General features: G+C 40.0%; 1 protein-coding gene across 5 annotated transcripts in view; it reads left to right on the forward strand.

Moving 5' to 3' along the window:
* Positions 1–14,643, forward strand: part of SHTN1 (shootin 1) — a 97,771-nt gene that overhangs the window by 30,315 nt on the left and 52,813 nt on the right. For 3 of the 5 annotated variants that reach the window (XM_036096293.2, XM_036096306.2, XM_036096303.2), the window contains exons 4-7: positions 504–598; positions 6,454–6,622; positions 8,941–9,038; positions 11,497–11,578. In XM_036096293.2, coding sequence (XP_035952186.1) covers positions 504–598; positions 6,454–6,622; positions 8,941–9,038; positions 11,497–11,578 — 444 coding nt within the window. The remainder of the gene's footprint in view (positions 1–503; positions 599–6,453; positions 6,623–8,940; positions 9,039–11,496; positions 11,579–14,643) is intronic. The other 2 variants (XM_036096295.2, XM_036096296.2) reach the window with 1 other exon arrangement.

A 14,643-nucleotide genomic window follows, 5' to 3' on the forward strand; every position in this document is an offset into this window, starting at 1 on the left:
GTTGCATACTGACCTGAGCTAAACTGCCACATTGTTATTCCGGTTAAGGAGATCGAGTTGAGATTTAATTTTAAAAATTTCTCACTCGCTCATTTTCCTTATTAGATTCATGCGTTCTGTCCCGCTAAGAAAAGGAACTCATGTTTGCCACTTTTTATTTAGGAGAGATTCTTTCGTCTAAGTTAGTGGACGTGTCTGTCTCCGTGAACAGCTGCATAGAAAAGCGACACTTAAAAGCATCCTAACTAGCTTTCTTAAAAATGTGTGCACTAGCAGTGAAGGCTCTTCATTGCATTCTTTTTTCTCCCCCTCCACATCCAAATATTGGCTAAGACTTACTCAGGGCAGCGTCTTCCAAGACTTTTTTTTTTTTCCCTCCATGCTAGCTAAAGGTCTGGCGAGCTAAAGAAGTGAAGTATTCTGAGTCATGGGACACAATGTGTGGGCTTCTGGAATCGCTGACTAATCTCTGAATGCTGAGACTTTTTTCCCCTCATTCCTAGTTTCTCACATGGTTATAGAGGAAGTCAATTTTATGCAGAACCATCTTGAAATAGAGAAGACTTGTCGAGAGAGTGCCGAAGCTCTGGCGACAAAGGTGAGACTCTTCAAATAAGGGAAATCTACCTGCGCTTTTTAAAAAAATTTCAACTTGCTTTTGTGAAGAGTGGCCTCCTATCTGCTTTTGCTTTTCTAATCCATTGCCTCTGCTCTGATGAGGAGGGAAAGTGTCTAAAGTGTTGTAAATTCTCGGAGTCCTAGAATAGGATTATGTAAATATCTTAATGCCTAGGTTCTTTCCATTGTAAAGGGGGCATTTGTATGTGTGCATTTCAGCATCGGTGCTTTTTGCCTCTGAAAAATGGCCCCAGAGTCGTTCGTTCAGCTGGACTTTCTAAGTGTCTATGCTTTGGGTGAACAGTTTAAAACGAACCTGGTGTGACATAAAGGGGTGCAGTGAGTGTTTCATGTTTGATTTAGATGAAAAAGTCAGCCTCCAGCCATACATTTCAGGTGATTATTTGTGAAAGCAGAGTGAGGGCATGCTGAAGGTGACCTCCAGTGCTTCACTGATTGCTTCTCGCTGATGAATTTACCAAGAGTGTAATTTTCTATATTCTGTCTCATCAGAAGTACATTATTATTAAAGAATGTTTTTATCTCTGTCTTACGTATTTTGGGTTGGGTAAAAGGCATCTGAACCACTTCATCAGAAAATGGATTACAGCAGTTTTTAACCAAATATCATTAGTAATGCCGGTTGTGTGTCTTTCTCTCTTCCCCATCACCTCCCTCCAAAGTATGTCTTTGGATGTGACTGAAAGTCTGCAAATCAATCAGCCAATCTGTCTATATCTCTCTCTATTTAATTTGGATGCATTTGCAGTGTGCTTGCTAGAGGTATTTGCTTAATTGTTTGTGTAATGACACTACATTAGAATTCATAAGATAATGCAGTCAGAACCTAAGAATATAAACGTGTGCATGCAACTCCTCTTCTGTTATTCATTTGAAGAATACACAGCAATACAGACCATTGCTTTAAAAACAGTGATTGCGTGGGTGCTTTCCCATCATTTCTTCTGCGCTACCCTTCATTAAGTGTTCACTGGTTCACAGAACTGGGTGAATTCTCTTTTCGTATCCTTTATTCTTTCTTTTGCAACAGGTAGAAAAAAATACCTTTGGAGCATACTAGCTGCTCTGAATCTTGCAGTGGCTAAGTCCAGTCCTTGTATTTTCCCTTGCTATCGATAAGTATCCTTGTTGCCAATAGTACATGCAAAATGAGAACACGGACTACCTTGCAGGACTGGCAGAGTTAATGGAAAGCAACAGTTTGGGGGGCAGTATATACAGGTTTTATTCCCAGTGATGTCATTTTGGGTATATGTGACTTTGGGCAAGTTACTAGTTCTGGTCTCCGGACTGCTGTAGTCTCATCTCAGATGTCAGGATGGACTAGCGTTAGGACGGCAGGGAGAATGGGACAGACTTTTCCTTTTTTCATGATGCACTCCACTCATGGGTGTGTACAGTCCCCTTTAAAAAGAAGATTTGATCCCCGCCCCTTCCTTTTTTTAGCTAACAGGTGACTTGGAGCAAGAGAATGCACCTCTCTGAGCTACAGTTGCCTTGTCCTAAGTGTCAGGGTGGACCAGCATTGATTTCTAAAGAATATCCTAGACCCACTGATGCTGGGAGTGCGGCCCAGGCCAGCTGTGTGCTGAGAAAGGTGCCAGGGGACTGTTGTCTTCATCCCTGGTTAGGAACCACTGTGTTACTAATCTCAAAGGTCAGTTTTATAGTTTAGTCTTGACAATAGGATCCTTCACTTACACGGTTTGTCTTCTATTCATGAAGTCTTTCGAAAATGGCCGTATGGTTGGTTTTTGAGGATACAATGTGACCTCGTGGGACTTGGAATAAAAACAGGTCAGAAAGCCTATAGTTGTGCTCATTGGATTTGGAAGATACTACAGCTTTGAATGCAAAGTTTGGAAGCTCCATTATATGCATGATCAATAAATAAGTAGCACATCCTGAGTTAGGTATCCCAATTGTCATTTTTGAAAGTAGACTCCATTTTTTTTTTTTTAAAGATTTTATTTATTTGAGAGAGAGAGAATGAGAGACAGCAGGAGAGGGAGGAGGGTCGGAGGGAGAAGCAGACTCCCTGCCGAGCAGGGAGCCTGATGGGGGACTCGATCCCGGGACTCCAGGATCATGACCTGAGCTGAAGGCAGTCGCCCAACCAACTGAGCCACCCAGGCGCCCAGTAGACTCCATTTTTAAAGCAGCAAAGTTTCTATAAATTTATTCTTATTTTTCTAAATCTTTGCTCTCAGATTAATGACAAATGGAATGTTTAATTCTTAAGATGTAGTTTGCATAATTTTCTTAAGAGCAAGGGTGGCTACTTTGCTAAAATGTGTAGGTTAAACTGATAAATGTAGCCCAGTTATTTAAACCATATGGTTCAGATCTGCTTAACTTGCTTATTTTGTATCTTTAAATATTCATTAAGCTGCACCCAATATAAAAACTGTTTAAATTTGAATGTAGTAGAAGATTCTGTTACTGTAGGGTTATAAAAAATTTATTTTTGCTTTGTGACTTAGAATGGTTCCAAAAAACAGTTAGCATGCCATTAACATATATAACTTGATGAATAATAACTTCAGTGAGATTGCTTAGCCAAAATTTGTGAATTCAGAGTTTTTAAAAATACCCAGTTAGTCTGGTTATGAGATCTTTATGTACATAAATCTTATATTTTTTCCTTCAAAATGTGAGAATGATGTTTCAGAGGAATTTCTGTGTGGCTTTTTTTTTCTTGAAGAGTAGGCTCCTCACCCAATGTGGGGCTTGAACTTATGACCCTGAGATCAAGAGTTGCATACTCTACCACCTGGCAGGTGCCCCATGTGTAGCTTTTTTCTTGAGTTAGTAACGTTGTTAATGAGAGTAGTTGTATTATAGCCAGATAGTGCTGGTGGATTTTGGTGCCTGGCTTGATAGAAAGAGGCATTTGAGGGTAGAACTGTTAATGAACAAGTTATTAAGTATTATTGTGACAGTGGCCCAGGGATGAGCCTATTAAGCACCAGATGGCAAAAATTAGTATTTTTGTGCTTTTGTGAATATCCTGGAGGAAGAAAAAGTTGCATGGATGTATATCTTGGTGGAAGAAAACTAGCTGATAAAGTATTCCCAAACGCACAACCTGAACCTCTTTTGTTACTATTAGGAGTGGACACTGAATTTTTCCTGCATGTCCATCACTGTATTAAATACTTTCTGTGTAATATCTCACTCAATCCTCACGTTATGGGGCAGAGGCTATTTTTATCCTTAGTTCGCTGATGAAGAGACTACCACTCTGAAAGATGAGATTATTCTAGAGGCAGAGATGTTGGATTATAGAGCAGGATTCTTAACTCTGACTTTATAGAAATGGGTACGGAAACATTGCCTTTCTCTATATCAAAGATTCTTCATATTGATGTGCATTAGAATCACCTGGGACCTCGGAGGGAGTACTCTGCTGGGTTCCACTGCTAGAGATTTGGGTCTGGTGAGAGCCTGTGCACTGGGATTTTTTAAAAGCTCTCTACAGATTCTAATGTGCTAAGCTGGAAACCATTAGTTTAAGTATTAGGAAGCAGAATTACAAATGAAGGCTTGAGTGTTTTCACTTTTTCCTTCAGTTGTGATTTTCTCCTGCCATTCAGAAAAGATGGCATCTTATCAGCCAGGATCCTTGAGCCTCTGGTGCCCCATGGTAGCATCCACGGTGCCAAGACCCCACAACAGGCTTTACATGCATGTTTCATCTTAAGGGAGAGGGGCTTGGCGATCATGGGCTCATCTCTTATCCCTGATCCTCTAACGTACTGTGGGGAGCTAGAAGCTGGAGCTGTGCGCTGGGGACAGGGAAGAAAGGGGCTGTGTTGGATTCCCTGAGTAGAGCTTACGAGGCTTCCCAGGGGGAATCTGAGGAAGGGTTTATAGCCATTTCTAATAGAATCTTCCTGATTCCCCAGAGAGGTCAGGGAAACCACTTGTGCTCCATATCGGGCTACTTGAGATATAGTTAGATTCAGTGTTATCGGGGTGAGAATCAGATCTCCCAGTTTGAAATGGCCTGGGCTTTTCCCTGAGGGAAACCCTAAAGGGTCCTACGTATGATCACAAATGAAGGACCAAAGTCGGACAAGCCACCAGCATGTCTTACTCTGATGTAAGGTTTATAGTAGAGAAGGTAGTTAGCTTTCCAATGAATTAGGTTTCTGTTTCTATTTATTGCCAGTGTCAGTTATTTAATTCAGAACTTGTCTTGCTGGCCATTGGCCCTTAGTAAAGGAAAAAAAGTTGCTTTTTTTTTTTTTTTTAAGATTTTATTTATTTATTTGACAGAGAGAGAGAGCATAAGTAGGCAGAGTGGCAGGCAGAGGGAGAGGGAGAAGCAGGCTTCCCGCGGAGCAGGGAGCCCTATGCGGGGCTCGATCCCAGGACCCCGGGATCATGACCTGAGCCGAAGGCAGACACTTAACTGACTGAGCCACTCCGGCACCCCAGAGGTTGCATTTCTATATGTGCATGTGTTCAGAGGAGACCTTTTATTTTTTAGTCTTGAGAAAACATAAGGAGACCATACTTTTCCTCCTATGGGCTTTGGACCAAGTTTAGTCTTTGTGTGTGCTTTGTACTAATATTGATATGCACATAAACACGTGAACCAAAGAAGGCAATGACAGTTGAGTAACTGAAGCTAAAGAACAATTCATTTCTGCAAAGGGAATAACAAATACATTAATGTATTAGTATTTCTTTTCTTTGCTATGAACTACAACTCTTTTTATAGAGAGAACAGAAACATATCTCGTACTTTCTTCCACTGTCAAAAGAAAAAAAAGGAGGAATTTGTTAGTAAGGGATATTGGAAAATCCCATGCAATCCATGGGCTAGGAGCATTTTGAGAATGGACCAGAGTCCTTTGGGAAATCCATCTCCATTATTTTTCTCTGCCTGTCTCTACACATCAGCTCCATTTTGGGCTCTGCTACAGACTACCTTCCTCTGTTCCTCAATTCAGTAGTGGATTGTGGTTGCCAATAGCTTCCATACATCTAGACACATGGAAGGAACCTCATCTCTCTGTTCCAGCCTCCAAATTTCTAGAGAAGGGATTTGACTGACCAAGCTTGGGCTCATGTGCCTGATCCCTGGACTGATTAGCTGCAGTCAAAGGGATGGGGTGTGCTTTGGGGGAACATGGTTGTTCCCATAGGAATCCTGTGGAACAATGAAGAAGAGTAGCAGGTGTTCAGAGAAGAGGGAGGGCTGGGCTAGCAAACGTTCAAAGCTTTTTTTTTTTTTTAAAGATTTTATTTGACAGAGAGACAGCGAGAGAGGGAACACAAGCAGGGGGAGTGGGAGAGGGAGAAGCAGGCTTCCCACGGAGCAGGGAGCCCGATGCGGGGCTCGATCTCAGGACCCTGGGATCATGACCTGAGCCAAAGGCAGACACTCAACAACTGAGCCACCCAGGCGCCCCTAGGCTAGCAAACATTTAAAGGGTGTGCACAGCAGCAAAGAAAACATTTTCTTAAAATAAAATGCCTTAATTAAGACTATTAAGGATGGAATAAGTTGAAATTTGATTTAATCTGTACTGGTGTCTTATCTTAATTCTTCTTCTGTTATCAGTTATAACTAGCATTTTCCCATGCTGCTGGCTGTAATCCAGGCATCAGGTCTTACTTTAATAAGTTTAATGCTAAAAAGTATAAATAAAACCTTACTTCATGAATCTTCTAATTGTTAGTTCATGCTGTGGGTGTTGATGAATATGTAAGACAGAAGTACACTTAGTCTGTCTGTTGTTTAAAAATTCAAGACACTCATTTGACTGCTGTTAAAATAACTGTTTTTATATTTTGCCTTAGCTAAATAAAGAAAATAAAACATTGAAAAGAATCAGCATGTTGTACATGGCCAAGCTGGGACCAGATGTAATCACCGAGGAGATCAACATCGATGACGAAGATGTTAGCACCGACCCAGAGGGCTCCGCAGAGACCTGTGTTTCTGTGCAGTGTCAGAAGCAGATCAAAGGTGGGACTCTTGGCTTCGTCACTGAGCATATTTTGGATAATGTTTCTCAGCCCTTGTTGCCCATTGGAATCACCTGAGAACTTTAGAACTTGGGTCTGGCTTCAAAAAATTTCAGATTTAAATGTCCCAGGGAGTAGCCTGGTTGAGAATCACGATAGGACGTAACGTTGGTGCATTATGAATTACTTTCTCATTTGGGATTTGGCACTTTTGAAAGCATTGTCTTGATGGAAACAACCAGTGTGTAAAAATTCTTAAAAATATGGACTATGCGTTGAGATATTTTTGTTAAGCAAAAGAAAGAATGTATAAAAATATATTTAGCCAATGCCTCTCGTTTGTCTGGTTCTTTTTTGGAATCTTTGGGGAGGATTCCTCCCCAGATTGCTTAAGTCTGTGCCCTCAAAGGACTTCTCGTCTGATTCAGGCACTGAGCTGTAAGCAATTATGCGGCGTTCAACTTCAACGCTGTTAGACCTCGCTGTGTGGGTCAGTGGGAAGTGGAATATCACACGGTACCTCTATTAAATACACTTTAATTTTATTCATGATTATATATACACGTGATTATATGTACACATTGTTTATGTTAAAGATGGAGGAAAGCAGTCTGGGGCTCAATAACTTTTAGGGCATTTTGGCATTAGGCACATGCCAAAAGCAACACTCGCTAGCCTGTTGGTTTGGATAAAACTGCAATTGGAAGGAGAGAGAAGGAAGTATAACGAAAGCCATCGTTACCTGACTCTCCACCCCCTTGACCTAAGACAAAATAATATTTGTGTCGGTGGGGAGGGAGAAGAGGTTTACAGGATTTTCTTTTATTCATGATTCTCCTCTCCTCTTAGGTCTCAGATGGTATTGTCTCTCGTTCCTCCTTCAGGATTAGCCAGCCAGTGGAGAAAGAGATTTTGAAATAAGTGTCTGAGAACTCTTCCAGTCTGGGTTCCTATAAAAGCTTGATTCAATTTATAAGTAACTCCAGAGAAGGTTTTTAATTAAAAGCAGTTAAAACCTGGGGTGCCTGGGTGGCTCAGTCGGTTAAGCATCTGCCTTCGGCTCAGGTCATGATCCCAGAGTCCTGGGATCAAGCCCCGCATCAGGCTCCTTGCTCGGCAGGGAGCCTGCTTCTCCCTCTCCTTCTGCCTGCTGCTCACCCGGCTTGTGCTCGCTCTCTCTCTCCCTCTGTGTCAAATAATTAAATAAAATCTTAAAAAAAAAAAAATGCAGTTAAAACCTGAGTAGCAAAACTGGAGACCTTGGTTATCAATTTTAGGACTCTGTGCTAATCCGTGTATATATATTTTTAAAAAGATTTATTTATTTATTTGAGAGAGAGAGAGATGGAGAGAGAATGAGCAGAGGCAGAGGGTAGGGAGAGGGAGACTCCTCAAGCAGACTCCCAGCTGTGTGTGGAGCCTGACTTGGTGCAATCCCAGGACCCTGAGATCATGACCTGATCTCCAAGCGAAATCAAGAGTCGGACAGTCCACCGACTAAGCCACCCAGTCACCCCTCGGTGTATATTTTTTTTTTTACTGTTTGAGTGGTGGAAGTAACTTTCATCTATCACCAGAAGCTTTTGCACTTAACGGTTGCTAATATTTTCATTTTGGTAATACAGTTTTCATTAAATTCCGGTAATAAGAAATATGAAATAAATTAAGAAACAAAACAACAACTCGGGAGAGAAAATTACTAGAATTAACCTTTTTCAAATAGGTTATATTTTGAGTCCATTCGAATAATGTTTGAGGGCTATAAGTTGGCAGCAGGTCAGGATTTTTTTCTGCAAAGCAAAATCTGCAAATTATCAACTGCCCCATTTGTTTGTTATATTTTATTGTGACAAGAGCCCATGCCATTTTAAAAGAAAAAGGAAATTGGTACTATGCCTTAATATCTTTTGCTGAAATCTTAAAAAATTTTACTTCTAAAATCCCAGGTAGTTTTCTAAAATATGGGTTTGATAGCATGCAAAGAAAACATGATCTGGTACATTTAATAACACAGTGAGATTGCATGGTATAAAATTATTAATAACTGTGGCTGTATACAGGGGCACGGAAGTGAGATTTCCATCATTCTCTGCTTCTTTATTTTTGTTTTAGCTGTTAAATAATCTTGACCGTAAGCTATACATGGACTGGCATTTTTCAGTTCTTTTGACAAGATTGATTTCTTCTTTTAAAAATAAGTTTAAAAAAGTTACTACATCTGAAACTAATGATGTACTATAAGTTCGCTAATTGAATTTAGATTAAGGAAATGTTTATTTATATTGTTTCCCTCCCCTTATTTTTTCTTTAAAAATGCAGAACTTCGAGATCAAATTGTATCTGTTCAGGAGGAGAAGAAGATATTAGCGATTGAATTGGAAAATCTCAAGAGCAAACTTGCAGAAGTAATTGAAGAAGTATGTATCTTAGGCCTGAAAGGCAAGACTTTTGGTGTTTTCAGGGTGTTTGGAGACTGGCTACGTTAAAAACTTGCTGTTGGAAGTTGATTTCAGGAAGTTGATTTTGAGAACCATGTACCAATTTTTATCTTCTCTTCTACCCCCTGTTTCAAATATACAAAAGGTGTAGAACATAAGATCACGGACATTTGTATACTCAACACCTAGCTCAGTAAGTAAAGCACCAAAATAGCAATGAAGTGTCCCCGTTGTCTCCCATATTTCACTATGGGAGGCAGATTTGTAAGAATGACATCTGCAGTTTAAGTCATCTGCTTTATTGTTGCTGGTGAAGAAGTATTTGGCTTCTCTATCAGACAGTTTGGCTCGGTTGGGAATGGCTGTCCTCTTGTATACTTCCAACATAAGTGTATGTGATAGATGGCAGAATGGGTTCAAGTGGGTGTTTCAAGAATCTTTTTATTTTTCCTTCTGAATGGTCTTTAAGAACAGGATCACATAATTGCCTTTCTGTGCATGATGCTTTGAGGAACTGCCTTTGCAATCGTGATTTAACATGTGTCAGTGGTTCCCAGATTCTACAGCCCAAGCTTCTAGACCCATCCCTCAGGTGGCTTACGAGTAATGCTGAGGAATCGAGGTGTCGGTCCCTTCAGTGGGCAGCCTTACCCAGCTACCTCAGTTTGCATACCTATCTGACAGTTTTCATAAGGGCCAGAATGCAAAAAAGGTTGGGAGATGGTGTCCACCAATTACAGCCTTGCTCACATTTACTTATCGTGGCAGAACATAACTGATGAATGGGAAGAAGGATGATGCTATTTTGGAAGTGGCATTCCTGTTGGAGAGTGTATACCAGTTACTAATTCAAACCGAAACCAAAAATAGAGCTTATCCTAAAAGCATCCAGTTCACAGGCTCTCTGGCATGCCGATGGATTCAGAGTCCTTTTCCAGGACCATTATCTTAGTTTCTTTTTTTAAAGATTTTATTTATTTATTTTGAGAGAGAGAGAGAATGAGAGAGCACATGAGAGGGGGAAGGGTCAGAGGGAGAAGCAGACTCCCTGCTGAGCAGGGAGCCCGATGTGGGACTTGATCCAGGGACTCCGGGATCATGACCTGAGCCGAAGGCAGTCGCTTAACCAACTGAGCCGCTCAGGCGCCCCTTCGTTTGTTTCTTGACTGTAACCGTTGTAGAGAGACAAACACATTTTGATGCACTGTCTTCCTCCATTATGATTATTTACTGATGATCCTGTTCCCCTCCCACTTAGAGGTGTTCTTAGAAGCCCTTTCAGTTACTTTTATTATGACTATTTCAGACATGTGAAAAGTATAAAAAACACCCATATATCTACCACCTAGCTTAATACATAGTCCTGAACACCCCAGTGTCTCTCTCCCTAACTGCATTCCCCTCACTCCCTGCCCCATTTTCCTACACAACCATTATTCTGAATTTGGCTTTTATCATTCCAATGCATGTATTTATATTTTTTGCTACAATACGTAGTATTTTGAGTGTTTTTAAATGATGTAAATGTACCTGCTTTTATTTTTATTTTTTTTTAATTTTTATTTTAAGTAGGCTCCATGCCCAACGTGGGGCTAGAACTCACAACCTGAGCTCATACTCCACTGACTGAGCCAGCCAGGCGCCCCTGTACCTGGTTTTTAAAATTCAGCATAGTGCATTTGAGATTTATCCACTTTGATATATGTAACTTTGCATTCTTTTTTTAAATGGTCCTATGATAGTCTCTTCCAATTGATTGATGTCAAAATTATCTCAGAAATGTAAGTTTTTGGGGAAGATTTTCATGTGTGTTTTATTTAAGCCAGAAGTCATCAAAGTTTAAAGTATTTTTTTTTTTTTTAAAGATTTTATTTATTTATTTGAGAGAGAGAGAGAGAGCGCACGAGAGAGAGCACATGAGAGGGGGGAGGGTCAGAGGGAGAAGCAGACTCCCTGCTGAGCAGGGAGCCCGATGCGGGACTCGATCCGGGGACTCCAGGATCATGACCTGAGCCGAAGGCAGTCGCTTAACCAACTGAGCCACCCAGGCGCCCTAAAGTATTTTTTATTTAAAAAATTCATGTATTTTTTCCTTAATTTAAATGTCATCGGAGTTCTCTGACTATATGATTTGTCTATTGTCTGGGTGTTTTCTAGTTGGATTTTTGCCTTAAAAATATCATTTACATGGGTAGGGACCAGTGCTATTTGGAATTTGTAAAGAAGTTCTCTATCAAAGGTATATCCTAACCTAAATAGCTACCTTTGAGGCCTTAAGAACAACTTTAATAAAATCCCAACACAGTAAAGCCAATTACTGCTTTAAGTTACAACTTCATGTTGACTGTTGAACAGCACTTTGTGTATCACACATCACCTTGTGTCATGTGGTACAGTGTTGTGTGTTTTCTTCTCTCACAATCTCACATTTTTTTAGGTAAATAAAGTTAAACAAGAAAAAGATCTTTTAAACTCAGAAGTTCTTGAACAGAGAAGAGTCTTAGAAAAATGCAATAGAGGTAGGTGTCTCCAGTCTTTTTACTCAGATACATATGTAATTTATTTGGTTTGCATACATTTTGTGTTGTTTCGTACCTGTGCCTAAAGAGTCTTATAGCAAGAATACCCTATCTTGGTTTTCCTGATTTCTCACCACGAGTCTCTCTCTTCCCGGTTATTTTATCATTCCCCTTAGAGTCTTGGGACTTCTAAAAGTGCTTTCACTTGAGGAACTTCCGACCCATTTCAAACCAAAACACTGTTCTGTCTACATGTATCCTGGGACGAAGGCCATATTGGCTCTCCCCTCAGTATTTGTGTATTTGGTAGGTTATTTTTAATCCAGAAGAGAGGATATCTACACAGATACATACAACATGATATGAAAAAATTTTAAATTAAGAGAATATAGAAAATAGGGCAAAGCGAAAGTAAAATTAAATATCGCTATACAAGGTTGCGTGCTTGCTGTCAGGTCTTGTGCATTCCTGTCCGTGCGCAGTCAAGTTCTGGCTCTGAGCTGTCTAGCGGCCAGCATGATGAGAGATTCACGATCATTTATACGAATCGTATGAAAATGATCCTCTTGGTCACGAGAGGCAGACCTGGTCTCATGGTGAGAAGGAAATTTCTCCAAAGGCTACCTCTAGAGAAAACGGAATCCTTGTTGTAAAACACAGCATCAAGTCCCATGGGGGCTGTGTTTTTGCATCCCCTGGTTCAGGACAAGGGAGTGATGCCAGAGTGCAGGAAACCTTCAAGCCTTCCCTGTTGTCGTTGGTGGTAGTTCTCCACCTTTGGGTGACGAATGGAGGTTTTTGAATAAATAAAGGACCTCGTAGTTCAGTGTGGGAGATACGGTAGATTGTGACATTTCTCAGCTCCTTCCACATTTAAGAAGATAGAAACGGTCTTGATGTACTGTGCTAGAAAGAGGGTTCTACAAAGGTTAATCACGTGGATCTCGCCTTCAGAGAGCCCTCTCTCTAGGAAGAGGGAGATCATATAAATAAATGCATGATGAGGACCAACCTAATTTCTTTCAGAATCCAAGTCAAAAGGGCCAGGACATGTGAAAACTCACTTTTTATTATGGTGTTCTGGACTTAGAAAAGAGAGTCAATTATGTTGCCCAGGGCCTTCAGAGAGTCATAGTCGTCTTTGTTTTCTTCGCGAAATTTCTTTTTTAAATAGGTTTGAAAATCATTTGGCTCTCAGGGACCTATAATTCACATCACAAACCACCACTTATATTGCTTTACTGGAGTAAGACTATTCGTCTTTCCTCTGAGAAGGCAGTAGATTTACAGAGTACAGAGCTTGAAATTCTATGTCATTACACAGCAAACCAGTCCTTAGTCAGTTAGGACTGAAGTGTCCTGGCGGAACATTGTGTGAAAGCAGCCATTAAGAGCGCCTTTTTAAAGATTTTATTGATATGACTCAGCTCAGGATTGAAAGTGCCTCTGTAGAAGCAGATGGAGAGACCAGTGGGATACCAACCTATGTTGTGTCTAATTTCTAATGGCGTCATCACTCCCTTGGTCCTGTCTGTATCATTATTTAAGAAAACAGGCCACAGAATGTCAAAAAGTAGCAAAGATTTTGTGTTGCTACTATCTGACAGGAACTTCCCTTTAAAGATTTCTGTCCTAATTCTTTAATTCAGAGCTCTGAGTCTGGGCCTGAATGGATCTAAGGCTGTTTCTCTTTGTAAACATGGAGGACGGTTAAAAATAACATCTCTATATAACCTTTCACATGTTTCCTTTTCTGTGAAATGCCTCGTTGATGTGTTTTGTATGCAGCTTGTATGTATATATATATTTTCTTTTTATTCAGGTAATATACTTTTTTGGTGGAAAACATAGATTCAAATAGGAAAAGGAAAAAAAAAAAATCTCTATCTTTACAGTCCAAAGATAAGCACTATTAACATCATGTATATTCTTCCAACCTTAAGAAAACCATATATATATATATATATACATTAAATTGTTTGTTAAGTGTGTTTATAACATTTGTGGAAGCTAAAAAAATATCAGCGAAAGAAATACCTCTTTACCCATTGACACCTTACAAGCCCCTGAATATCAATCTCCACTTGTATCCCCTCCCTTGGATTTTTATCATTGCTTTTATTTCTAGTTCTACCAAGTATGTATATATCTCTAAATAGCATGTTGCTTAATTTTGTATGTTTTTGAACTTTATATTAATTCTGTCACCTTGCATATGTCCTTGTGCAATTTCTTGTTTGTGAGGTCTATCCCTGTTAAAGGGCTTTGCTCTGGTATGTTGACTTTCACCGCTGGGTAGTATGTCATTCAATGTCTGTCCCAGAATTCATGGATCCAGTATCGTGTCGGTGGCTGTTTGAGTTTTTTCCAGTTTTTTGCTCTTCCAAGTCCTGCAGTTATGAAAATTCTTATATGCGTCTCCTGGTACATGTGCCCTAAGATAACATGCCAAATGTAAAAGTTTATCTTCAACGTCAGTACAATGCCAGATTACCTTTTAGGTAGATTTCAACTCCTGTTAGCAGTGTGTTTGTTCCATTGTTCTGTATCCTCTCCAAACTTGGTGTAACTCTACTTCTTGATTTTTGCCAGTTCCCTCTTTGGTGAGTCTAAAAAGGTGCCTGTGTTTTTACTTTCCATTTCTCTGATTACTAATGAAGAAGAGTATCTTTCCACACATTCACTGGCCTTTCATACGTTTCCTCTTCTGTGAAGTACCTCGGCGATGTGTTTTTATGCAGCTTGTAAAAAACAGAAATGAAGTCATTTAAAAAATATATCTTTTGCTTCCATAAATATGCTTCTACAGTGTCATTTCGACAGCAGAATCATGTTTCTTGTATATACCGTACTTTTCCTGGGTCTGCCATGTGAGACCATCTGGATCATTTCACTGTTTTCAGCAGCGATGCTGAGAGTATTCTTGCAGCTTTATTGGGGGATGTGTTCATGATTTATTCTCTTGGGGGAATCAGTACATTCCTAAAAGCAGAATTGTGGAGTCAGAGGGTATGAATGGTTTTAGATTTTTGATTCACATTGCTGAGCTGCCCTCCAAAAAGGTT

This window comes from Halichoerus grypus, chromosome 7, assembly GCF_964656455.1.
Source record: "Halichoerus grypus chromosome 7, mHalGry1.hap1.1, whole genome shotgun sequence".
Lineage (NCBI taxonomy): Eukaryota > Metazoa > Chordata > Mammalia > Carnivora > Phocidae > Halichoerus > Halichoerus grypus.